This window comes from Coturnix japonica, chromosome 26 (assembly GCF_001577835.2).
Source record: "Coturnix japonica isolate 7356 chromosome 26, Coturnix japonica 2.1, whole genome shotgun sequence".
Taxonomy (NCBI): domain Eukaryota; kingdom Metazoa; phylum Chordata; class Aves; order Galliformes; family Phasianidae; genus Coturnix; species Coturnix japonica.
The window spans coordinates 3,974,692-4,002,107 of NC_029541.1; the positions used below are offsets into that span (position 1 = coordinate 3,974,692).

General features: G+C 42.1%; 1 protein-coding gene across 7 annotated transcripts; it reads right to left on the minus strand.

Moving 5' to 3' along the window:
* Positions 1-3,074: 3,074 nt before the first annotated feature.
* NGF (nerve growth factor) lies at positions 3,075-21,554 on the minus strand. 7 transcript variants are annotated; one of them, XM_032449283.1, is made up of 5 exons: positions 21,489-21,554; positions 7,882-7,953; positions 7,049-7,188; positions 4,517-4,705; positions 3,075-3,971 (listed from the first exon to the last, which is right to left on the minus strand). In XM_032449283.1, exons 4-5 carry the CDS (start codon positions 4,664-4,666, stop codon positions 3,240-3,242), a joined length of 882 nt encoding a protein of 293 aa, XP_032305174.1. In that variant the 5' UTR covers positions 4,667-4,705; positions 7,049-7,188; positions 7,882-7,953; positions 21,489-21,554; the 3' UTR covers positions 3,075-3,239. The 7 variants fall into 7 exon arrangements, with proteins under 7 accessions (XP_032305174.1, XP_015740871.1, XP_032305175.1 ...); XM_015885385.2 differs by lacking the exon at positions 21,489-21,554 and adding an exon at positions 18,573-18,934; XM_032449284.1 differs by lacking the exon at positions 7,882-7,953 and having other exon boundaries at positions 3,075-3,908.
* Positions 21,555-27,416: the final 5,862 nt, after the last annotated feature.

Consider the following 27,416-nt stretch of genomic DNA (forward strand, 5'->3'; position numbering starts at 1 on the left):
CAACTGTCATGAGAAGGCAACAAATCATTCTGAGAAATATCTGAATCTTCCCCTGTTGGTCAGAGCAATGTTTACGAACGGCCACATGACAGAGGGTACTCTTGAACCCTTTTAGTAATATATGCTAAAAAAGTACCAGAGCTCCCTTTTTTTTCTGGTATGGGTAAACCACAGAACTACTGTTTGCTCGTTTGAACAACCCTGGGTAGGATGTCATGGGAAAAAAACGTCAGGAAAGGAACTGGACTCGGCCCAGAAACATTTCTGACCCTCAGAGCTACTTTATTTCTTCAAACAAATAAAAAACAAATCAAAACAACAACCAACAAATGGCTTTTTCAGAAACGTGTGTATTCTTTGAAATAGTATTTTGGGGCATTGTTGTGGTGATATATACGTATACATATACATATATACGTGCCAGCTGTGTATGAGTTTGTGCTCATTTTCAGCCCCATTTAAAAAAACAGAATCAGGGTAAACCACTGTTTACTTGCCATGTCAGGTCCGATGACTCTTGTAGCTCTTACAGTGTTGGCAAATTGGCTTTATACAAGGGTAGACAGTGACAGGACAGGGGAATGGGTTTAAGCTCAAGGACGGTTTGGATTGGATGTTGGGGATGTTCTTCACAGAGAGCAATGAGGTCTGAGCAGCTGACAGAGAGGCTGTGGATACCCCATCCCTGGGGGTGTTCAAGGCCAGGTTGGATGGGCCCTGGGCTGGTACCAGATCTGGAGGTTGGTGGCCCTGCATGTGGTGGGGGTTGGAACTCAATGATCCCTGGGGCCCCTTCCAACCCAAACCATTCTATGATTCCACAATCTTGACAGAAGTGACTTTTCTAGAAGACTGAGAAACTCCTCTAGAAGACAGAGAAAAACTAAAAGAACAATACACAGTGATTCCAATATCTACAAGAAAGATCTCTGACAATGGTATTAATTGCTCCAGTGAAAGATGCTGCTTACTTAAGAAATTATTCCAAGGGTGTGGCATCTACAGTGCTTCTCTTAATCATGTTTGAATAAGGGATTAGATAATGCATCAGTGTCATGATGAAAGGGGCTGTACAGAGAAAGCGTGCCCCTGTTTTGTAACCAGGCTCTTCCTCTGTCAGTGTCAAAACTTCCTGTCTGTATTGCAATTGAAATGAATATAATCAGGGCAAGGCTCAACAGATTGTAACCTGATTGCAAGACTGAGGGTTAGAATGGGCTCCTGGCACTCCAGGCTTCTGGCATCAACTCAGCAGTGCAGACGCAGCAGGATTTCAGTCTCTCATACTGAATCCACCTCAACTTGACAATTTCCTGTCGCAGCTCTAAAGGATCATCAAGGTGGGCACACACCGGCACCCACAACACCCCTCACCTACCTCAGTCCCTCAGGTGACCTCCAGATTATAGGGGCTGAATGGCAAGAATGAGCTTGAAGGTGTAGCACAGGAGCTGCAAGTCAGCGGGCTGCAGAAGGACCATTAGCTCCCAAGATCACTTTAGGGTCAGTTTCAGGGCTTCATTTTTCCCTGATCATGCTGTCATTCACAGCAAAGATCAGATTTATGACCTCTGTCCACTGCTTTAAGGCCACGGAAGTGTACAGGCATGACTCTGCTCCAATAGTTTGTTTTCTTGGCTCCAAAATGTTGTTCACTGTTCTTCCATCCCTCCTGTGCTGACTGGCAGGTGGCTGCCACGTTTACCACGTCCTGCTATTGTGACAGAGCCTATGTGATCACACTCAAAGTATTGCATAGTTTTCATTGCCTCCCCCGCGACAGAACAGGGGGTCATTATTTGGAGGACTGAGGGCAGCCAGGATCCTGCCCGCTCCCTGACCTTTCAGATAACTGGTTATTCATGCAGATATTGCAGAAATGCTGTTCTGGAGAGGACAAAACATTCTTACTGGAATATCACTGTCCCACACCATAATCACTTCCTAGAGGAGGCTGTAAAGAGGCGCACCAGTGGTTGTCTGGAATGGGCTCTATACCGTCACCTTCTATGTCACACCAACACTGTTTTACAGCAGCACATTTTCTCTGGAGGTTTGCTGTCCTTTTGCTGTTGAGGTTGGGGAAGCAAATGTTAGGGCTGCTTTTTTTCCATCATGGAAAGAACAGCGTGTGAGTAAAGTGTGCCCTCTAGGATTTGGAAGAAACAAAGCTAAAAACCCTAATGGTGTTTGTTTTGAAACAGTTTCTACAATGGATAGCAGTTGTTCTTCCAAAGGAAACAGTGAGGGAGAAAATGCAGCTTTATCCATTGAGTAATGACTGCAACACCCAGCATGGACCTCGGGCTCCACTACTGCTTCCCGAAACCAGCGTTCTTCAAAGCAGAGAAATGATGAGCACAGGGTTTGTTTTGGGGCTCCTTGCTAAAACACAGACGTGTTTTTAAATCATGCACAAAAACATTTGCTTCTACGTCAATGCCTCATTGCCAGAAGAGCCCCTTGAGATCATTCCTACTGTTTAATTATTGACTACATCAAGATTTTTTACTTACATATTTTGCTTTACATTTACGACCCCGTCAATCTAATAGAGCTCATGAGCAATGAGCTGTACTTGCAATTAAAAGCTACATACACCTGGATTCTGCTCATATGCAGATAAATACTCAAAAATAATTGAGAATGGATCACTTTTGCAGTGAAAACATTGTGCCAGTTTGTAACAGATGCACTACGAGCCTTGCTTAGAAACATATCTGGCATCATGAAGATCTGTGTTTCCTACCAGGAGTTCACTGATGTGATTAATAAGAACATAATAAGAATAATACCCGTATGGATAATTAGCAGAACCAGAGGCAAGTTTAGAAAAGACTTTTTTCATCTTCTTGGTAACTGGTCAAAACATTTCAGCTTATTTGTGTTATTAAGCTGACAGGTTACGTGATGGAAAGTGTTGTGGAAGAGAGGGGTATGTGTAAAGGCTGCAAAAGCATTTCTGCTGCTGTGGAATGGTGAGCAAAGACTGTTCAGCAGCCCTAAGAAACACACAGAGCTGCACTATGACAAAGGTGAACACCTTTTGAAGAGTCAATGAATTGCAAAACACAAAAGGTTTCCAAAAGAGTTTAATAAATAATGAGGTTCTTTTTGTATTGTATAAACTATAAATACACCATGCAGTCCTTTTTTTGTTGTTTTGTTTTTTAACTTAAAATAATTTACAGGCTGAGGTAGGGGGGTAGGAGGATGTTGGTGCAGGGTTCAGCTCTGTCTCAGGGTCTCCCCGATTTCCTGCTGAGCACACACACACAGGCTGTGTCAATCCGGATAAACCTCCATGCTGCTTGCTTGCCCTCCATGGTCAGTGCTTTGACGAAGGTGTGTGTTGTGGTGCAGTACGAGTTCCAATGCTTCGCGTCGATCCCTCGGCACCCGCTGGACACCGGCCGAGGGTCCCTGCACTTGGTCTCGAAAAAGTACTGCTTAAAAACATTGTTGTTAATGTTGACCTCTCCCAACACGGTCACCTCTTTGCCTTTGATGTCAGTGGCTGTGGTTTTGTCCCCGACCCACATACTGACACTGTCACACACTGAGAACTCTCCCCGGTGCAATACGGGATGCGCAGTCCTCTTGGTCCTGGCAGTCCTGTTGAGAGAGGCTGCACTGCTGAGAAATCCCATACTCTGCCCTTTCCTTGACACTGGAGGCGGCTGTGTGCTGAACAGGACCCGAGAAGACCTGAAACGCTTCTTCTTGAAGAAGTTTTGGTCCATGGCAATATTTAAATCTTCCGTTCCATCTGGCATCCAAGCAAAGTGGCCGTGGGTTGTCTGTGGGGCTGCCTTGGAAATGTGCTGTCCGTTACTCTGTTGTGTAGGGGGTAAGGAGTGTTCTGCAGGATACTCCAGTGGACCATTGTCCTCTGACTTTGGAGCTGCCTGTGTGCCGATCAAAAAAGCTATAATCAGAGTGTAGTACAGCATGGACATAACGCTATGCACCTAGAACAAAAGAGAAATGCAGTATTACTGTAAGCCACGCTGGCAGAAACAGATGGCGTTTGCTGGCAATAAATGTGTAAGATACCCAGGACCATACAGATTTCATCAGGATCTCATGTGGGTACCAGATGTTGATCTTCCAGAAGAGCTCATTCAGACAGTATAAAAGTTGTTCATAAAGTGAGAACATTAGAAAATAATAGCTAGATTATTATTAATTCCTCTGGTATTTGTTATTAGAACACTATGAAGCACTTGTTTGGTATTATTAATGCGGAGACCATATGGCGACAGCATGTTCCCAGGAGTAAAATCTCTGGTGATTTTTGCAATAACCTTTTTGGCCAGCACTGGTCTTTTGGCTGCAAATACCCTGCAGAGGAGCAAGTGTAGAAATAGGACCTTGGTTAAAATAGCTCTCTGTTTAGTTCATCTGTCTGCAAGGCTGTCCTTTGGGTGAGGGTGGGGACCACCAAGCTGGTATTTGTGGAAGTGGGGGAACCCCCTGAATCCAGCCATTAGCACACACTCCCAGCCACACTTACCTGCCATGTGAACAGGCCCCAGCACTCTGGCTGGCTCAGCAGCCTCCAGCAGCCTCCATCTATCCCACCTGCCCTTTCGGGACGCACCACATTGCTGATTTGGGGCAGATAAAGCCCACGCTCCTTCCCAGAAGAGCTCAGACATCTCATGTCACAAGGGCAGATGGGATTTGTCCAAGTTCAGGCTGCCTATTAGGACAAATATGGGTATTACATAGGAGCACCATGGGTGACAGGCTATTTCTGGTTGGTATCTAAGGTAGAGCATAGCTAAAACCATTATGGTCACAGTACTGGGCACAGAGGAACACACCGTCCTCTTCTCAGTGCCACGAGCAAGAAGTTGCACAAATGTCCCTGTATAGCAGACCCAAAGTGAGTGCTAGTATTCCTGTAGCCTGGAGAATGTGCACATCTGTTTGGGTGTGGAAAAATGTGGGACAAATATCTAAAATATCTCTAAGAACAATATTATGCTGGAACACCAGCAGCAGTAATACTTTATTAGGTAACTGCCATGTGTTGACTAAATCAGCCATATGCTAGGGAACAAATCATCAGCAGAGGCACTGAAAACACCATCTGAGATTGCAGCGAAGGGCTGGCATTGTGTTCCTCTGTGAAGAACCATTAGGTACAGACAGGATGTAAACAGGAAAAAAATAATAATAAATAAAACCCTATCAATACAGGCTCCTCCCTTGTCTTGGTGCTCTGTTTGCATGACATGCCTCAGCTGGCCCTGAATTGCAGCGTCCAGCCAGCAGGCAGCCTCACACCCACTGGACAAACAGGGCTTTTCAAGAAGAAGAATCAGGCTCTGCAATTCCACTGTGATTTCCCAGCATGTCCTGATGTTTTTCTGGGTTTGGGTCAGTCACTGTTGACTTCAGTCACTGACTTCACCCCTTCCTGCTCAGCTTTCTCTAAGCAAAGTTTGAAGCAGCACTAAAGCTTTGTCTTTACTAGGATGCACTGTAGAAAATGCAGAGCCCTGATATGTACCACAGTCCTGTGTGGGTACTTCTTATCTCAATGAAATAAACAGCTGTGGCTGTATTTGTGCGCAGGGCTTAAGAAACCAGCAGGACAAGCCAAATAGACTAAAGAGATGCTACAAGTCTCTGCATCATGGGGATGATATTCTTCCTTTGGACTGGAAGAATTAGGGATGATAGAATGGTTAGGAGTCCAATGCCTCTCACAGAGGAAGTCCTTACTGTTCCAGCTACTTTAATTTACATAAAAGAAGGCTGTGGGTCGCTGCTTGCTCACATGCTGCTCCTACTTGAGCAGCCATCATCATCTGCACAAGGAAATAGAACTAGGTGTAGCTCAATAGCTTGGCTATGCACAATTCAAAGAGTAACCCCTCGTTCAGCAGCCAAATTGAAATCAGATGGGTCACTGCATCTCTAAAAAGTTCGCTTTTCCAACAGAAATGTTAATGGAAAAGGTTTGCAGAACAAACTCCAGGCGCAATTCAGACATGCCAGAACAGCCTCAGCCTATCGTGTTTATGCATAATACCCGTTATTATTATCCCCTTGTATAGAATGGAGGCATAGCAATGCCAGCAAAGAGCTCTGTCCTGATTTTCTGCCATACTTTTTTTCTCTGAGCTTCTTAGGTTGCATATTTTACATCTTTCTTTGTATTTCCTGTCCTTCTGGCAAAGCATTCTATGGGATCGTGGCCCAGACGCAAGCAAATGTATCTGGGATATGTGGTATTTTCCTGAAGATTCCAAACTGAATCTTTTATTATTACATTAGTAGAAAATAATTAAGAAAACAGCTTCAAAAAGTGGATTAGTCTCACTGACAATGCCAGCAGAAGAATTAACATTTTAGGGCATGCCTTAAGACTGTTGGGACTGTGACTCTTGCTGATGTGGAGGTATTTTACAGGCTGTTTTAGGGAGTTGTTTCTAACTTCATTCTGTATTTACCTACTGGACTCCTCCATGGTGCTCTTTGCAAAGTGTTCACAGTTCCCACCCAGTGCAGCCACCTGAGCTTCCATGGAGATGCACATCAGTACCAGTGCTGGCACTGCAGCCTTTGTGATGTGGGCTATGACTGTTACCACAATCCTTTCAATACCACAAACACAACCGCTGTACGAAAGCGGAGGATATTTAATGAGCCCTGTGACTTCTAACTCAATTATCTCTCATTGTAAGAAATCATTTTCCACAAAGGGCCTGTCTGGAGGCAGAATATGGGAAGGGGTACGTGGGAGCTCCCCTATTGGCCAAACAATAGCTAGCTAGAAGATAACAGTGATGCAGCTTATTTAATATGTCAAAGAATTAAGCATTTCCAAAAAATAAGAGTATTAAATGCAACCTGCCCTTATCTTCTCTTTTCAGAAGACAGATCAATTGCTTTTTAATCCTTCCCTCATTTGTTCATCAGATCTCTTGCTACCTGCTCTCATACAAACTCTTCCCCTGGTAAAGATGTTTGGACTGCTGTGTGATGCTGGTAATTCAAGGTTTCATGGTTCCTCTATGTGTTCTGTCCTTACCTCTGAGTATATTGCACAAAAAGCTGCTCCTGAGGAAGGTCTTTATTTCATCCAGATGCTGAGCTGGGGTTGGCTGCAGCATGCCATCGGGCCACGTTGGCTGCGTAGTTCAGTCTGGGAGTTGCTTACTCAGTGTTCAGCTAGAATTAAAAGTATGTTTCAGTAAATAGCCAGCAAATACATGATTTCAGTACCCTTCCCTACTGCATTGCAGGAGTACAGGGACAAATCCACTCTCAACTCTCTGAGCTGTGCCTTTTTCACTGGTAATTGTCTAAAGTGCCAATCTTGTCTTTCACAAGCAGCATGACTGTAAGACAAGATACCTTATTCAGCTCCTTTACAAGACCCTTCTTAATTATCCACTGTCCCCAATCCCTCTCAGGCATCTTACAGGCTCACTGTAAGCAGGAGTAATGCAGCATAAACAAAGCAATACTTGCTAATGTAGCTCAGTTTGCATAACAGGTATGGACAAATGAGTATTCAAACCTCCCATCTTCATCTTGAAGGCAATTCTGGTTACAAGTGATGAGACCGCATGTTGTCAGTAATCACTCAAAACCAGAGACAAAACCACTGGATGGTTTAGGTTGGAAGGCACCTCCAGAGGCCATCTCATAGAATGGCTTGGGTTGGAAGGGGCCCCAGGGATCACTGAGTTCCAAATCCCCACCACATGCAGGGCCACCAACCTCCATATCTGTCACCAGCCCAGGGCCCATCCAACCTGGCCCTGAACACCTCCAGGGCAGCTGGACAGACCTCATTGCCCTCTATGAAGAACTTCCCCAGTATCCAATCTAATCCTTCCCTCCATCTGATCAACCCACCTGCTCAAGTAGAGCCACCTGAAGCAGGTCTGCCAGGACCACACAGGCATTTATAATATCTACAGGATAGTTCTGATGGAAAGAAATAAAGAGTGCATATGAGACATCACACAGGATATCCAGTTCTCATAAATCTGAGACCTCCCAAGCTCGTGTGATGTGCTCATTGCATTGCTTTGTGTAGCAATGTATGCTACGTCTTTTGGAATAACATACTAATAAAGCAATAACCCTTTCAGTGTACTCTGTTAGTTCGGTAATGGTAGATCTAAAATAGTGACCACTGCCAAAAATAATCCAGCAGCTTTTCCTACTGTTCTGCCACCCTAAGAAAACACAGCTTCAGCTCCAACTGGCTGGTTATTTAACCACAAAAGAGTTTATTTTCAGAAGGTTGTGTTTTTTTTAAGTTCTTTTGCTGTCTTCTTCCCGGATTGCCAGCTGTGGCAGAATCCAGTAAATCAGGCAGTGTTATTCAAATGATGCTGAAGACAGCATCTATACACCATCCCTCTGTACCTACCCGTCCCAAAGATGAATATAATATCCCACTAATGTCTTGCTTCAGAATTTACATACATTCAAGGTTACACAATTAAAGAAAACACTTCATTCCTACTCCTTAGTCTCTGCTCTGAGTTGATGAGCAAGAAAATGGGAATTTTTAATGAATTCGAGACTTAATTCCTCTATTACATCTACAGTGACTCATCCTGTAACTAAGAGGTTTATGTATGCTGAAGAGCCAGTTGGAAATTACCTGTGNCACTTCCTCTTGTTCTGAAGGCCTCCAGTACCGAAATGCTCCTTTGAGTATTTCTAGGGAGAGCAGCAGACTGAGAAAAATGCTGCCCTGCAGCAGGGATCATACATTGTGTCACCACAATCATCGTCATCACAGGGTGGACAACAACCTTAGTCTGGGCAATGAGAATAACAAGGAAGCTTAATAGCCCATCACGTTTCTGTCCTAATTTTGTCACTCCTCCTAAACTGGTACCCAAATATTTCCATTGCTAATGCCTCTGCAAAGCAGCAGCCTTGAGATGACATCCTCCCTGTGCCTGTCTGAGCCTGACTTCAAGGGATGATTTCAGAGCACCACTAAGGGCTCCTAAAACCCCAGTTCTGTTCATCCCCAAACCTCAACCAGCAGCAGTGGAACAAAGGAGCACAGTTCCTTTTGATTTCTATACAGACTTCAGCCCCAGGAAACAAACCAAGTCTGTTGCCCATCAACTTCCCAGCTTCTTTGACAAGCCATTCATTCCAAATGAAGCTACCCCCAATAGGGGAGATGCAGCCTACAGCAACAGGTGCTGGATTCTTGCAGTAGACATTGGAGACTCTTAACAGAAGGGCACAACAAGAAGATTCTTGCACAGGACACACAGAGCTCAACTTGCAATGGGATGCAGCTCTTTTTGTGACAGACTGACCATTTGCACAGTGATGAACATGCACAAATTTGCTTTGACAAAATTATACCATGCATAAAACAACAAACTGATATTCAGCAAATACAAGAAGTCCAGAGAACTAGAAGTGGTGTTCTACCACATGAAAGAACAGGAATTTCAGACTTTCTTTTCTTTTTTTTTAATGAAACTTCCAGTATCAAACTGGAATTCATCTGGAAAGAGAAAGTAAAGGGTAATCAGACTACAACATTAGGATCCCATCTTACAGCCAAAAGTAGTTACAGCAGAAAAATACGTCTTCAAGGGCCAGTAAGCTTTTCCAACTAATGATCTTATTCCAGCTATTCAGAAGGGAATGTAAATCCTGATTCTTGTCCAAACCTTTGTTAATAAGAACCAGCTGAATTTTAAGAGTGATACTAGCTTTAAAAAATAATAATAATAATTCAAGCTTTTTTTTTTTTAATCTTTCTTCATTTTTCTACCACTATGCAAACACATATGAAACAAATGAGATGTTTAGATATAGAAAATGCCTTGTAGAGTAATGCATAAAGTGCAGGGACTCCAGAAATGAAGAAAATAAAGTCGCTGGTCTGTCATGCTCAGATTCTCAAAGATGGACTCTATAACCTGTAATGTTTCTCTGGATCCTTGGATCTAGGGACCTTCCTTGGGACTTGGAAAAGAACATCATGTCAGCACAAACAATATCTAGAAGTGATAGCGATGATCTTCTTGACGTTTAATAGCTGCGTGTTTCAGGCTGTCCTGTTCCGTTCATTCTTTATCTCAAAAAGGAATTTCATCTTATCTCCCAATACATTAATACTCATTAAAAGCATCAAATGTATTTTGGTGGGAATTATGGAGATATCAAAGGGAAGCTGAATTGTTAAGTCAGAACATAGGAAGGAGGCAGCAAAGAGGGCTGAGGTTGAGAGAAACTTCAAATGTATGTTGTACCACTGCTGAGCTGCTCACCCTTCATAAAAAATCTTGTTGGAAAAGACCTACAGATCATCCAGGCCAAGCAAACACCAATAATTCTCACTAAATCACATCCCTCAACACAACATCCTGTGATCATTTAGAAACTTCTGAGATAGTAGAGAAATAATAACAGAATCGAGTACACACTATTGAGCATCTTCCATTGATAAGATGTCAAACTATTGAGTAGATCAATTAAATGATCAATCGATCACTTAATCAAACGTGAGCAGCACTGCAGCTAAGCTGCAGCATTTGGATGTTGTTGATGCCTCTACTACAGAACGAAGCCTGCTATTCTAATCGCTGTGGATAATGAGTTATATTCAGACAACTCGTAACATAATGCTTTGTAAGGAGTATATGCTTTGGCCCGCATGCAAAGTGCAGACTTTCTGCAGACTTTCATATGAAAAAAGTGGTAACTTGAACTCGCAGTTACACTGATAATACCCGATTACTATGCTAAAAGTAGGCCTGAAATCTCATCCCAGAATTATGGCATTTTAATTAGAAGAATGTGGACAAAGGCTTAATCTTATTAGTAAAGATAGAGAGGGATAAAGCAGAAACAAAGTCCACAGCAACATAGCCTGGATGTGAAAAATCAGCAGCCTGGAGGCTGTACTGACTATGCTAAGGACAGCAACAGAACTGCTCCCTGCTCCTCTTTGACATAAAAGGTTAAGTCTGACAATGAGTAATTTGAAAGAGCTGCCTCTTCCCCTGCCTTAACTGTGAGTTACTTCACACCCACTTATTTGAGAGCATGCAGCAGAACCGTAGGGAAAGGTTGTTTTAAATTTAGGAAAAGAATTCAGAGATTTGTGAAAATAATGTTAAAATAATCATTTTAGGCATTCTGAAGTCTTGTGACGTTCAAGGATAAATAAGAATCTCAACTGTAGCCGATTCCAACAGATGCTAATCTGTCCCTTGGCTTTGCAGTCAGCTTGAAATAGTACTTGTTTCTTCATGTCATGCCTCTGGCAATGCTTAGTGAAGTTAGAATTACAATCGCCAATGAATCCCATTCTTAATGTCATTAACTTTCTAAACTGTTCCCCATAGCTGGCAGCCTTTCCATGCAGAGAGACCTACTTAGTTGGGAGCTGGGAGAGTGATGGTTTGTCTGTCCAAAATCATTGTGCCTCCAATTGAAATTTGTTTGCTTGGTTCATTACAGCGATCACAGACTTTGCACACTGGCTGCATTTCTGTTGTAATTTACCTATTAGTGAAAGGGAGGGGGGGAAAAAGCTCTATGGTTAATTATGATGATATTTTTTAACAAGGAGAATCTTTAACTGAATTGTTAACATCATAAATTCAGCAAATGTTTGAACTGAAGATTAGAGGCACAGTTCATCTGTAGATTTTACTCTCATTTCCAGCTTAGGAAGTGATTTGGCAAAATACTGGTATCAGTGGCTGCTTGTCTACCAGCTGATGCACAACCACTGTCAGAACCCATAAACCATGAGCTTAAGGTTGATTCCAAACTAGGGACAAATATTGATCAGAAAGCAACAAGGCAGGCCCCAGATGACAAGGACTGTAAGTCAAACAGAAAACACAAGCAACACTGCTGCTATTTGTGTTCATTAATCCTGCAGTTGTATAACAGATCATAGGTTACAAGTTTACTTTCCCTCTCTTAGCACATGAGTCAAGGGTGACCAAAACGATGTGTGTTATAACATGAGCTTGACAGTCATCACTTTAGCAGATGGGGAAGTCAAATATTTGCTTCTTAATAAGAAAAAGTAAAGCTGATTAATCATCTGAGTCATCCTGCTCTACTTCAGCACTGGAATGAATGGCATTCCCTATGGATCAGCCTACGCAGAAGGAAATGCTAGACTGTAATCAAGACCCAGTGACTGAGTTCAGTCAAATGCTTCAAAATATCAACCATGAATTTTTTGATAAAATGGAAAGTGGGGATTTTTGTCTCTCAATCACACAGTTAATCCATTCCTGAAAGCTTCTATTTGCTGGGAAAACAATTAGAAGATTTCCAGTTGGAGGGGATGCTGGTAGAAATTTATTACCCCTTTCACAAGCCTACATTATGTTACACTGCAGCGTACAGATTAAGGGACTGGAACACAGCACTTGCCCTTTCACATTCTTCTTTCCCTACAGTGCTGCAATGCTGCCTTGTCTCTGGGACAGATAAGTGGCAGAGATCCCTGATACCGACTCACAGAAGGCAGCACAATTTTAGAAGCTTTTAGAAGATCATCTCAACCTACTGCAGCTCTTGCAGATATTACGACTAGCAGCAAAAATCCCACCTGGAATGGAAACGGGGTAGTTTGGAGTTAAGTCAGTTAAGTTCAGTAGTTGTTTTCTAGAGGATTCAATCCCAAAAGGCTATTTCTGTGGGTTTTGTTTCTTATATCCAGCAGAAAGAGTTTCAAACAGGAGCTGAAGAAAGTTCCTGTCAATTTTTGGCAAGAGCTCATCCATTTGGAAAAACAGTGGTTATCTGAACATTAGTCTAGTTCCTGATGCCCCAGGTTATGTGCAGTGATGAAGAATTTATCATCAGCACATCTGTAAATGAGTCATCTTGTTTCTTGCACTCACATGGCTTCACAATTTTACTGCCTGCTTGCATTGACGTAAAATATTGGATACTTGTCATGTGAAGCTATTCCATCCCATTGATAATATTGGAAATTCCAAGCACAAATAACACCTTAACACCATATCACAGTAAATGTATCCATAATCATCCTGTAACCTCCACGATATGATACAGTATTAATCTTTAGTTAGCAGCCACATAATGATAAACATTACAACACAGACATCTGGCTGCAAATCATACACCTGGAATTCAGCATCTTCTTCATCCAGCTCTATTACACAGCACAGACTGTGCAAATGAGGTGCGAGAGCCTTAGATAAGATATTACAGTGTAAGCAATAACTACTTTTACATTTTTCCGCTGGCGTAAGGTGATGAATTCATCTCATGCCAACAAGGCTTCACCCAACATAAACACCAGAAATGGAGGATCTCTTATTTGGCTTTTATAGTTTGTTGAATGATGGCATTGATGGGAGAAAAGTGTTATAGAGCTCAAAGAAACAGGAGAAAGGGTAAAGGGTTCTGTCAGAGCTCTTCTCCAGACTTCAGAACTGTTTCCTGAGCTGCGTGTCTTAATACGTTAAGTCCATGCCATATTAATTCTCCAGGCAATACAGAGCTTCCCCATATGAGAACGTAGAAAGCAATATAAATTCTCACTCCCAATTCCCACTGGGCCTTTTATGAACTACGTATTAAATACCCACCAAGTTTCATTCTGTTTATAATACTAATTTTTCAGTCTTTCTACACCAGGTAACATAAACCAGAAATACTTTTTCTCTCTCTACCTTTATGCTCAGCCCTCCTAAGAACAGCATTCGGGTTAAGACAAAATAGAATTAAAAGAAATTGATAGCTGCAGTGAAAAAGCAGTTTGCAGTTAACTCAGCCTACCGACCCCCTGGAGATGGGCCCTGGTGACCCTTCCTAAAGGCCTTAATATAATCATTGCAATGATAACATTCCAGCAGAGCTGCACTGATCAGTTGCGTTCATCAGAACTGTGGGCTTTTCTTGACATAGTTCAACAGAGCTGTTCATGTGGCTGCATAAACACCTTGCAGAGCTGGGGCTGCTACACAATATCTCAAAAGGATCATGAAATACTGGGCAGGAAATGATGCATTTCAGAAAGTGCAGGCTGTGTTGTTCACCGCGGGGCAGAGAAATGCCTTTGTGAACAAGCGGTGTTTAATACCTGAGTCACCAAAGCCATAAAGGCTTCCAGAATTAAAAAGATATATTTCAAAATGGAAAAAACAGATATTCTATGAGATAGAGCTGTTAAACATGTCATAATCAGAGTAATGCACAGCAATGAGGTACCTGGTTAATTTCCATTACAACATTTTCCGACATTCTTTTTTAATGGCCTGGACTGAATACAGTTGTATCAATAACAAAATAAAGACAAGCAAAGCAAGTCAATAAACCAGACCACAAAAAGATCTGTCTCTATTCCCTTACAACACAGAGAGAAAGATGTGAACTGATTAAAATAGGAGGAAAAAACCTCAACCATCATCCTTAGACAAACAAAACCACATTCAGCAAACAGAGAATTGTCAAATAAATGACCTGCTGTGATAGGAAGCAGGTTCACCCTGACTGCTGTTCATTTATTGCATGCATTTTTACTCCTGGAAGTCTCCTGCCTGCGTAACATGCAGAGTGATAATATTCCTGCCAGTGTTCTGTAAACAGAGGCCAAAAATGACATGAAAGAAATCAGCTTCTCTTCTGTTTTACACATTTTTGTCTTTGTGCTTGGATCCTTTTGCACTGACAATGGCAGCTTAACTATGCAACAATTCAATCTGATCATTTATTCTCACGTTGTCACCCTTTGGAAATAGGAAACTTCATTTTGGAGTCAAGAGTAAGAATCAGGAAGCGTTTATTTGGAACCAATGTAATGGTCTATGACTGAAGAACCTAATTCAGGATGTACATCAAAGCTTCCTGGTTACTGCAGGTATGGTATGAAAGTGGCCAAGGTTTTGTTCAGAAAATAATGGTAGAGATTCCTGTCAGACTGAGGGAAGAGCACTGAAATCCAGGCCAGGATTTTTGCTGTGTGCATGAAATATCTGTGCAATATTTTCTTTGGAAGGATAGTACAATGAAATGTGAAAGCCAAGTTCATGCGATACAACTGTTCCCAGCAGTAGGGGATGGGAATCTGATATTGATTTGGATCTTCTGATACTGCGAACTACCACACTGTAAAATCTCAAAGCATTACTGTAAATGCAAGAGCTAAGAAAAAAAAAAAAGAGACTTTACTAGCAAGCAATTATTGCCTCGAAGGCAAGGAAGAGTCAAACGTGTTCTATTCATTGCTCAGTGGCACCAAAAATTGAATGCTACAGAAGCTTAGCAGTAAAGTCACCTGGTGTGTTATTTCCAAACACACCATAAAGGCATTTTCATTTTGGGTTTCAGTAATCCACTGAAGTCTTGTTCATGTATGTATGGAGCACATGGGTACAGCCCAATGACTGTGTGCATGTAGAACCATAGAATCATTATGGTTGGAGAAGACCTGAGATCACCATGTCCAACTGTCAGCCCATCCCTATCATGGCCATAACTGCATCCTTCAGTGCCACATCCCCACAGCCCTTGAACACCTCCAAGGATGATGGCCCTACCACCTTCCTGGGCAGCTGTGCCACTGCCTCAACACTCTTTCTGCAAAGAATTTCTTCCTAATATGGTAATTTTCATTTTAACAACTGCATGCAAACTCCAAATACCGAACAGTACTTTGTGTGTTTTCTCCTGCTGTACAGTGATGGTGTAATTTAAACATCATTTGAATGAATCTAACCACCCAGGCATTATGCCTGTAAGTAATCAAGTACTCTCCATCCAACTGAACACATGAAAGCATCTGCATAGTGGGGTGTCCTTGGGTGTGCTTCAGTTGGACCTAATGCACTTGGAGACATGCTGACTTGTAAGCTGTTGCAGTCAACTCTTGCCAGCTTTGGTGACTTTACAGCTCTCCACCAACACAGTCGCATGTTTTCTTGTTTTACTTTATCCTCTTTCTGAAATGTGGATAATGATGAGAACCACAAGCGATATTCAGGATCTATATGCTATATATCTATATACTGGGCATAGTTTAGGCTTGTATCAAAAGAATGAATCTTTCCTGCCACCATTTATAATGCATAAATAGCTTTAATGTTAGTGGAATCTGGCAGATAGAACACATAAATCACTCTAATAGGTACTACCATCTCTTGGCATAAGCAAAAAGGCTCTTGCTTTGCTTGGCCATGTATTTTTTGGTGTAATTAATTCAGCAGAGCTGTAAAAAAGGCATCATACAGCCACACACATCCCATAGGACATCCATCCATCCCAAAGCAGGAGCTCTCTCAATCATAGAAACACTTTTAAACACACTGGCTTGTATGAGCATGTGCCAATTAAATTCAAAAGGGGGAGAACTGCCTTTCTACTATGAAATAGAAGCAGAAGTATCATTACATGCACCTTTCACCAAGTTGTGCTGGAAGAGATGTTACCTTGCATTCCTCCAAGCATATCAGCTTATCTAAAAGATGTTTTATTTCACTATTTGTTTCTGAATAAGCCCTTTAAACTCCTGTTGGTGATGGGGTAGTTGCCTGCAGAGGTCACCATTGCTGCAGCCCATTTGATAGGTTCTGGGTTTCAATAGCTTTTTATCAGACTAAGACTTAAAAGACACATTTCTAAACCCACCAAACATTAACTTTTGGTGCTGGGATATTAACTCTTCTGGAATGAAGCATTAATTTTATTCACCTTTTATTTTTAACAGCAACATTTCTTCTTAGGAACTGGCAGAACTACCATTCTGAAAGCAATTCATGGGATTTACACTTAAAGGAACATTTCTCTGTGCCCAAAGTCATGGAGCAGTAATTTATTCTATGGATGGAAGTGATCCAGCTCTTAAATGTGTTCTGACCCTGTTCTGTTTATCCCACTAAAGAAGGGCATTTTGCCCTGAAAAGTGCTAACCTTTATATGTATTTTAAGGTATTTCTTTACTGATATGGTGTTTGAATTAGTCTACATAATGGCTGCAAAATGCTAACTTATCATTCTATATAATAACTACTCAGCATGTGGGTTAGAACGATCCTTTGTGCTAATTGCGATTTTCCACTGAATTTAAATGAAGACATCTGAAAAGATAATTTGAGCTTTTGATTGAGAAAATGGACACTGCTTTGCTAAGAGGGAGATAAATTAAGCCACTGTTACTTTCTTTGCTATCATTTTTGTCAGACTGATGCATCCCTTCAGGGTGAGGGGCTGGGACCAGTCAAGATGTGACATGACCATTACTATGCTGCACACATTCATCAGAATGAGTTCCTCTCCAGATCTAGCTGAGATCTATTAGAAAACAACTCCTCTATAATGTCTTTCAGGGACAAATCTTCCTTATTCTACTGGTTCTTCACCCCACCACTGCAGTATTGTAACCTTCTGACTGTCAGACAAACATGAGATGGTCGCTGTCAGGGTCACTTCCAGGCTTTAACAAATGCCCGTGTTCCATAATATCTGAACAACTCAGAAGTGCAAAGACCACATGAACTTACTGGCAAGTTCACTTCCTGCCTATCTTTTTGCTGATAGTTGTCACATTTTACTTTGGCTTTGCAAAAACAAAACAAAAAGTATGAAAAAGGCGTTATTGTAGCACTGAAAGGCTTGAAAACACCCCTCAATGATTTGTCCTATAGCTACAACATAACTTTGAAGTTGAGGCAGCTTGGAAAAACCAGCCTGACAAGCACATTCACTTCCCCTGTTTCTTTAAAACTCCCTCAGCATATAAGGGAAATTTAAAGTGAAGAAAGCAACTGAAGCACTTTTTGTTCCCAGCACACAAATTCTTCTCCTCCCTGTGACTGGGATCCCCATTTTTGCCTCTGACTGATGCACCAGACAGAACAGCGTTAGCACCCAGTCCAAATCAATAGGCACTGTCAGTTCTGCTCTGTCAAAGCAGCAGGCAGTTCGTAAGCTTTTTCAAGTGGACATCTCAGAGGATATAGATGGTGTAACCTACAGCCGTCCCTATGGCTGGAAGGTTTCTGCCTTGGGCCATTCATGCTTTGATTTACCACCAGAATTGCTATTTATATTAGGGGTGGTGGTGGGGAAAGTGTTACCTTCAATAGAATTGCCATAAAAGAAAAGAAAAACAGCCTTATATTCATAACTAAAGCAATAAAGATTTCCACGTAGAAGTAACTACAGTGCCATGCAAGTAGAACTACATTTTCATTTACCTGGATAAAACCACAAGGAGAATAATCACCTTCCTCTAAGGTTAAACTGGTCTTACAAAAGATTTGTTTCAAGCTTTGAATTTAAGCACAAAAGCTCTATGAACACGTCCCAGACATGCAGGCAATTTAACATGCATTAGCGGATACGATCCTCAGCTTCACTAGACCAACATTATCCTGAGCAAAAGGGGTTTCTAAGCAAGGAACACTCTGTATTTCAAGAACGCTCCTCATCAAGAGAGTGCAAAAAAATCAGTGCACAGCAGAAAACACATCGGCTGATGCTGAAGATCCCAAACTTCCACAACTCGTTCAATCCCACACAACTCGCTTTGTGAAAACTGCTGCTGCGTGGTCACTCACCTTAGAGGGGACGGGAATCTGGAAGGCTGTCCAGGCTGTTTTGTAGTCTGTAGCACCCCAGTCTGCGGATACTTTCCCAAGCCAGAAGAGCCATTCACATTCCCTCTGCCTTCCCAGCCTCATTCACTGCTCTCAGGGCTCAGCTAGCTGCACTGACTCACAGAAATCAAGCTCCCTCAGGGTCCTAGTGCTGTAAACGTGTGGGAGCTGCACAGACTCGTAGGAATTCTGCTGCTGGCTTGGTGCCGAACCCGTGCAGTGATGGACAGATGTGCAGTGAAAGTTTGAAAGCATGCACTGGTTGTATGACTGTGCATGCATAATAGCAAGAAAAGCCTCTGACTTCCTGGTTCCACTGTCAAGAGCTGACACTCTCTTTAAGGGATTCTTTTCTTAGGTCTCCAGCATTTCTACTTTGCATCTTAATCCCTGCACTCCAATTAAACAAACTCCGAGCTCTGTAATTAATGGGTCTTTTTGAAATTAATCTCTGGAGCCCTTCACTCATGTCATCTGTCGACAAACAAACCTGAAGGAATGCTAATAGTTAACTGGGGAAGCAGTGCACTGAGTTGCCTGCAGAAATCCCCACTATTGGCCCTCTTTAACAGGGCTCAGCCAAACGCAGCTCAAGAGTAGCAAAGAAATATTTGATCCTGACTTGGGGCAGAGGAAAAGATTATGTAAAATCCCTTCCAGCCATAATATTCGGTGTTTAACATGCTTACCTTAAGCAGCAAAGAGATAGGGAAATGTTTTCCATTATTTTTTATGAAGGGGGATTAAGTACATGCAGCAAGGAAACAATGGTGCGTTTTAAGCACTGATAAACAACAGAAGGAACACAAAAGTGGAGAACTATAGAAGATAAAGAAAAGCCACAGGCAGTTGGCTGCCTACACTGGGAACTGCAAAGCGGCCACCTGGGATCTCACCATTCTCATTCCATCACCATTTAACTTTTGTGATTGCACAGAGGAGCAACAAAAATCATTACGTTATCCCCCCCGGAAAATAAGAGCGCTGCATTTTCTCAGTGTGGCAATAATAAACATCTTTCCATTCCACCCAGAAGAGGGCAGCCATCCTGAGACTCATCCCTATGATCTTTTGGTCAAGGGGAAAAAACACCAACATGTGGAAGATAACACATAAAGGTGTGGAGCAAGAGGGAAAAACCAGCTTGGAGATCATAGTGTTTCTTATTTGCCACATGTGTTGCTCTTTGAACATGTACCAAGCTGATCTTCATATCTTATTAAGCTTAGAAGACAACTCTTGTTCCTGTCTCATAGTGCCAAACAAAACAGCAGCTTCAGCGCTGGACTTTAAAGTGGTGTCTGTTTAAAAATGGCCTGAATCATCTTTAAGGAAGTTCTATATACAACATGATTAATGCAACTGCAAGAACTACCTCCCCGGTTTGCCAGAATTCCGCAGCTCAAATTGCTTTGTTTTTCTACAAGAAAAATGCTTTCCACACATTATCCACAGAGGCCAAAGCCTTTTTCAATTGCACAGACAGTCATCAGAGTGTGTGAAGTGCTGCCTGTAAAACCTGACCTCAGGAGTTGGCCTTAACTTCATATTTCACTGCAGAAATACCAAACAACCCCCGTGCTGAGGGAGCATTTGCCGCACCTATTTCCTAGAATATACACAGATGATGGCTTTGAGCTGCAGAGTTTGAAGGGCTGCGGCTGCAGCAAACAACATCAAAGCAGATAAGATGTTAATGCTCAGCATCTCTACAACAGATTTCTTGGAAAAGCTGCCTTTTTCTTAAGTGTGTGGCCACAAAAGCTCTCTGGAGCACTGTAATGATAGTATTTGTACTTAATCTGACACATTATTTCTGTCTAAACACTCCTCTTCCACCTTACTCTTCTACCTCCTGAGCTCACACCAGCGGCAGCAATCTATGGGATAAAGCACTGGCACATAGTCACTGCTTTTATGCTCCCACATACCCCAAGCAAACACCATTTTAGCTTCTGGAGTAGGTGCGGTGCTATGGGCACACACAGTGTGTTTAATTCCAGGTGGACTGCTATAGTCAGAGCTGAGTGGCTGAAAGCATCACACAGAGGTCAGATCTCCTCCTTCTAACAGTGCTTTGAAACACAGATTTTAAAGGTTCCACCACGTGGATGCTTGCTCTTAACCTTTGTGAGCTGAAGGTTCTCTTGCTTTGACAAGCTGCTACACGAAAGGTGAAGGAGAGTGATGTCAGGCTGCATAAGGGAAGGTGTGCTCTGGAATCAGAGGGGAAACTCTATATAGAGCTCTGTGAGCACAGAACCAGTGAATCCTGGTCCTCTGCAGGTTTACATCCACTTATTTCTCTGCCTCTGTGACAGTTCCAAGCTCCCTGTTGCATCCTGTATAAGCATCCTTAAATCATATTCCCCCTAAGATTACATTCAGTGCTTTCCTAAGAAGCACTGCCACACAGCACAGTAACATTCCAAAGAAACAAGAGCACTCACACCAAAACAAATATTGTCACTGCTGAGAGATGTGGCTACAGGTAAAGCACTTTGTGCTTTGCTGACCCCAGGGCTGAAGTAAGCATTGACCTAAGCCCTCAGCAGCAGCTGTGCATTGCCATAGCCTTGTCTTACAACATCACCGCTTCCTTCTACATTATCACCTTGGAAGACTCACAGGGTATGAAAATTGTGCCCTATGCCTACATGGTATGTTCAGTATTGTAAGCAGGCTTAAGGACTGTAGGGGCATTTCTGCTGGAGTTGGTGCCTTTGTGCTACTGAAAACACATCATGGAAGGTGTCTGAGAAGAAGCAATGAAGCTTTTTGTCTTGCTCAAAAAGGTTAAAAACAGCTGCTGACAATACCAAGCAAAACATTCAAAGTAGACCAATAGTCGTATACAAAAAGAAGAATTGAACTCACCCAGATGGCAGAAAGGCTCACTGGCAATGCAGCATTCCTCAGGAAGCAGCCAAGAATCAAGAGTAGCTCTCCTATCCATGGCTGCTCCTTATATACCCTTATATACCCACGATGGCTCTGCATTGAGTCCAGCCCATCTGGGCACATGGGAGAGCACAGGTGCAAACAGTTTGCTCCTTAGGCCAACAGCACCCCTTCACCAGGTGCTCCATCACCAGTTCAAGCCCCAACCTAAGGCTTCCCTTACAGTTTTCCTTTTAGAACCAATGCTCTTTGAAGAAAAAAAGCTGCCAAAAATAAAAGCAGTGCTGGATTATTTCTGAAATCTTTATGGCTGTGGAAGCAACACAGATGAGAGCAGCTGCTCTTCCTACAACCTTTATGGAGGAGTCAGAGCGCTGAGAGGAACTCACAAATTCAAGCTCTGAGAGATGTTGAGGGTTGGGATGAAGATAATGACACCTATTTCTTCCAACACACTTATTTACATCCTTGTAATATCAAGTGTCTATGTGAAAAAGATGTTTCCTAGGTGCTGGGAAGTGCTTGGATGTGAGAGTGCAAGAAGGGTTTTAAACATCTCAAGAGAAGCATTCAAAGTGGTAATGTTTGTTTTACTAAAGGAAAAGCCATCAGTTACACAAATGCCTGGAAAACACAGCTATCTTGTGTAAACTTGTCTGAGAGTTCTTGTCCTTGGGCTAAAGTGGATGTAAAGCAATAGGAAATATTTTCCTTTTTACCTACCTGGAGGGAACTCGTCCCTGTTGTGTTAATCAGGAGGTTAAGAGGAGTTGTCCTAAAGCAAGTTCTCTTCTTGTGTTAGTAGCAAAAAATAAGAATAATTTTAAAAGCTACAATAATCTAGTGGTTTATTTTGTCTTATTTTGTGTGTCCTTACAGTATTATGTGTATGGCTGAAGCTACTGGAAAAAAGCAGAAGAGTCATTGGTGGGTTATGGATAAATAGGTCAGACAAACAATTACTGAGTGCAGACTGAGGCTGTTTCGGCTGTATGGCTTCTCAACCGGATCGATAACACGCAGCATGCAGCACATTGGGGAATCGATTTGTACACAATACATTTCTAATACACTGCAATTCAAAGCAAGTGGTGATGAGAAACGTTGGTTTATGGTGGGTTGTGGATGCGATCTGAGCTAATCTTTTCTCTCTCTGTTAGCTGGGTATGTATCAGGCATCTCAGAGGCCTGAGCCTGCTGAAGCCAGGATGTCTTGATTGTCAAATGCAGTTACAGACATAGGATGTAACCCCATTGGAAGCAGCATACAGACCAAGCAGAGCTATGACATGAACATTACATTACTCTTCAGACTCAGCAGAGATTTTGCCTTATGGTTGTTTGAAAGAATGCAGCAATTACAAGCATTTCTGGATTGTGCAAAGCATGCACAGGTGTTGGAATACCTTCAGACTCAGCTATTTCAATGCCCAGCTATGGCTGACCATCTTCTCTGCATCTGACTTTAGTCCCTGTCAAAGTATCTACAGGGGGTGCAAAGGATGTAACGAGAAATCCTGTTATGAAATCGGGAACATAGGCTAAACATAAAACTTGGAATGAGTCGTGTTTGACTATTAAGGGTAGACGCCTCAGCTCAGCCTCTAAAACAGCTTAAAGAATGTGCTCTGTTGGAAGGATCTTGCCCTCAAAGCAGGAGACTTCAAAGGATGGACTTGCTTTTCACTGTTTCTTTATCTAATATCTTCTTGCCCTTAGTGCTACATTTTAGAGAGACTTTGAGGAAAGGCTAAAAGAAGTGCAAATCATTGCATTTAGGGCAATGTTGTAGAAGCATTTAATTTTATACTCATCTTCCAGGACCCGAGCTCTCTATTGTGTGACAACAATAGAAATGGTAGAAGTGTAAAAAGCTGGACTCCCTGCCAATGCTACAACTTGTCGTTACTACTAAATAAGGCAGTAAGCTGGGAGGGTATATCAAAGAATGAATCACTCCACACTCGCCTTGTTTCTTGCACTTGTTTTCCACACATTTTCTGCTGGTCACTGTTGGAGACGTAGGTCCAGGCCAAAAGCACGTTTGGATTGAGCCAGTGTGGGAGTGCTTATGTGTGTTAAGTTTCTCTGCATTGAGATGTGTGGTTCCCTGCATAAGAAATGGAGTGAAGGTGCAGCTTTTCAGTTTCACTATGAGGAAAACCAGGTATGGAGTCAACCTGTAGCAGCACTGCAAAGCTCACACGCAGCATTTTGCTTTCTTTTAGCAATACAAAGATTGTCTCCACCACGATTTCCATCACTGTGTTGCTGGGCAAATCAGATGTTGTACAATTCAAATCCTTTGGTGTTCATAAGCAACAAAGTGAAGCTTTCAACTAACTCACTTTTACGTGTCCTTTACTTTCTTGCCCTGTGCCACAAAGATCTACATAAATAATACTATTTTCAGACCTCTGGAAGGAAGAGAGGGGGTCCAGGGTGAATATACCCTGATTGGACAAATAGGATAATGGCACAAGTCTTGTAGATGCCATCAGCTCTGCTTTTTAGGGACACTTTCACACACATCCCTTCCCTTCCCCTTGTTAAGAGACCCAGTGGTTCTGCCAGCAGACCCTCAGCACTACAAACAGAAACTACCACCTGTGAAAGTCAACCACACAGATCGAAATGCAGGTCTGTGGCACGTAGCATTGGCATGATTTGAAAACACTCACTGCATGCACAGAACAAATAAAAACCAAGTTGGGTTTGAAGAGAGCGGAGTTTACTCTGGGACACAGCGTTCAGTATTTGCAGATCATTGGACAGCTCAGTCTAGTACAGATCATGCCTTTTTATGGGGACATTCCAGCTCCAAAGAAAGCAAATTCTCCTGAAACACATTGTCTTAGTTAAACTTTTAATATGTTTTGGTATTGCTAGCAGCAGCTTTATATAATACAGTCTTGTAGTGCTCAACAAAGACCAAAACAAAAGAAACCAACTCATATTCTGTGTGCCATTGAACAAGAGGAGATGCAGCCAATGTGGATAAGTTACTATTGTGAGATTTGCACAGTATTTTACACCTGGAAGAGGGATGAATAACAAACAAGAAAGTGGATATCACCTGAGCCCTCTCTTGTAGTATACCTGTGATAGGTGGTACTAGGAGCCAAGCCAGGTCACTTACTGAAATTCCTTTAAAATCACATTCATTTCACCTTCTGTTTTCATTAAATTCTGCGTGCATGTTTCATGCCTTTTCTTTTTTTTTACTTTATTTAATATACTGCTTAACAAGTCCTTGAAAAATATCTGCAGTACACAGAATAATAGCACAGCACAGAATAGGAAAGAAAGACCTTTGAAGATCATTGAGCCCAACAGGCTGCCCACTTCACTTACTGTTTAGAAAGCTGTGCAGGTAATACTGCTGGAGGTCCTGCCTCATTTCTTCTCTCTAGCATCCTGAAACACCACTCAGTGCTGCTGGTGGACGAGTAGTCGCCTTGTAAGTGGTGTCATGCGTGGCTCCTGCAAGAATATCCACGTTGTGGAGTGCTAAAGGCTTGGATCCATGTTGAGTTCCTGCCATTCTTCTGTGTGCCTTGGCACCGCTGTCCTTGCAATGCTGTGATCCGTCTGAAATGCTGGACCACGTAATGCCTGAAAACTATTCTTCGTTATGCAAGAAGGGAGGGTTGGTATTTTGGGTTTTCCTCTTCTTACTGTTCTCCTCAGGACATTCAAATACGGTTTTATGATGCATTTGTGATTCTGTAAGCAGTCAGATGGGTAAAGTCATTCTGCTTGAAAATCAATGGAGCATTACTTTATTAAGAGCTGATGTCCAACTTACATACACTTAATATTTTTTACCATAAGGAACAGAGCTGGAGGTCCAGGCTATCTTATGGAATATTCGGAGTACCTGCCTATTCTTCAGCTCTAATCTTGTTTTTGAGGGCCCAAATTCACTGTACAAATTCTTGGTAATTGCCAACTCCACCGATGAGAGACTGCAAACTGAGCTCTGCTCTGATTGACATTGAAAGCTTTTGTGACTGGCAGCAACGTGTCCCTCTCCTGTGTTTCTTCTGTCACTTCTGTGTCAAGAGTGAATCCTTCAAAACCTCCAGTTTCCTTAAAATTTTAACCTGCTCGCTGGGAACAAGAAAATTGCCCTTTCCCAGTCAGTGTTCTCCCTTTCACATCGCTCTTATTGCAGGGAGGAACTGCCTGAAAAGAAGAAAAAAAACACAAAGCAGAACAACAACAACAACCAAAGAAAAACCCAAAAAACCCCAACAAAACCCACAACCTTCATTCCAGAGTCAAATTAGCAATGAGAATCTTGGAGTCTATTTTTGTCCAATACCATCTGGACAAAATTCAAGTATTTGATTTTTCCCATTGCTTTACTTTGTACTCCAGTTGACTCTGAAAGCACGGCCTGAACCACAAAATTCAATTAAAACACTGGGAGTAAACAGGGAGAAGAAATCAATGAGTGGATTATTCTATCAGCTGCTGTTCCCATGATCTTTCTAATCTCATGCCGCACTACTAGAAGGGCTGTTGGGGAATGGAGTCATCTTCAAATCAGATCAAACAGCTCCGTGCTCTGAGCGCACAGCAGGAAATGAGATCGATAGCATGAGCCTATTTGCTTGTAAGCGGCTGGCCTGGCGAATCCATGCACAGTGCAGAGGCTGATCTGCTTTTTAATCCTTCTCACTCCCGCTGTGAAGCTGAACGCTGGTTCTTGGATCAAACCTAAATCAGTGCAGATGCCAGGATTCTCAGGTGTGTATTTGCTGCTATATATGCATCCAGTAATGAATTAAGACATTTGGAAGAGAAATGTTGATTAATCACAAGATTCCATCTGCACCTCCTGAAAATTATTTTAGATTGGTTTACTGGTGGAATACAAGTGCTGTACGCTTCCCTAGATAGTCCTAAATAATAGAATGGTCAGAACACTGCAGGAAAATGGGATTGCTGAGGATGTGATGGATACCAATCAGGTGGAAGTTGATTAGTATTTGCAATATGAGACACAACATTATATCATGATGTACTTCAATAGAGACTCTTGTGTACTCAGAAAGTATGGCAAGGAAAGTATAATGACATAATCAGCATTGCTCAGGGTAGTTTCAATGGTTTCCTGACCATTCATCATAGGAGTACATTGTGCCTCATAAACACCTACGAGCTACCATAAATATGAATTCCATTCTGAACTTCCTTCAGACATATTTATTTCTGTGGCAGAGAGAGGGACTTGGAGAATCCTTCGTGCAGTAGCCACAGGAGCTGATCTGCCACTGAGTAGGCAGATGGCCAACTGAATGCACAGGCATCCGTGCAGACAGCTGAAAGGACAGATGTATCAAATCAGATTTATGAGGTCAGTTTTCCCAGCCAATAATGTCCAGATTGCTGTCTGACCTGTTATAACCTTCCTGTGTTTAAATGAATGTGAAACAGATAATCCAGCCTTTGGCGAAGACAACACTGATAGAATGCAAACATTATTTCTGTAGCCACATAAGATTGTTTTTCTAATTCAACAGAAAGTGTTGGGTTGAAGATCTTTAAGGAGTTCCCAGTATATTTATACTGCTCGTGTGTGAACAGAAATTTTCTCAGTCCAAGGGAAGGGGCAGAGTGCACCCATTTAATATCTGACTGCAGAAAACTAATGTACATCTCACTGCAATGCAGTAATAGCAGATGGGTTCTGAGCAGACATAAATGACATCTACTCTTCAAATGCAGAAATGAACCCATCTTATTGTGAGAAATGTGAACAAAATGCCAATTAAAGTTTCATGCTAAAAGTATGGTGGAATATATGGCAATATCCTTCTCTTCAAATTGGAAAGATATGGATTTGATGGGTGGGTGGTTCAATCTGCAGGACTGAATCCAGAGAGTGCTGGTCAA

What these genes read in the sequence shown, in the direction of transcription:
- NGF (XM_015885384.2), bottom strand. Translation starts at nt 4,666, where the DNA reads ATGAGATGTCTGAGCTCTTCTGGGAAGGAGCGTGGGCTTTATCTGCCC. An exon ending in GGGGCCTGTTCACATGGCAG is followed by an intron (nt 3,972 to 4,516) that starts GTAAGTGTGGCT and finishes CTTTTGTTCTAG; the next exon opens with GTGCATAGCGTTATGTCCAT.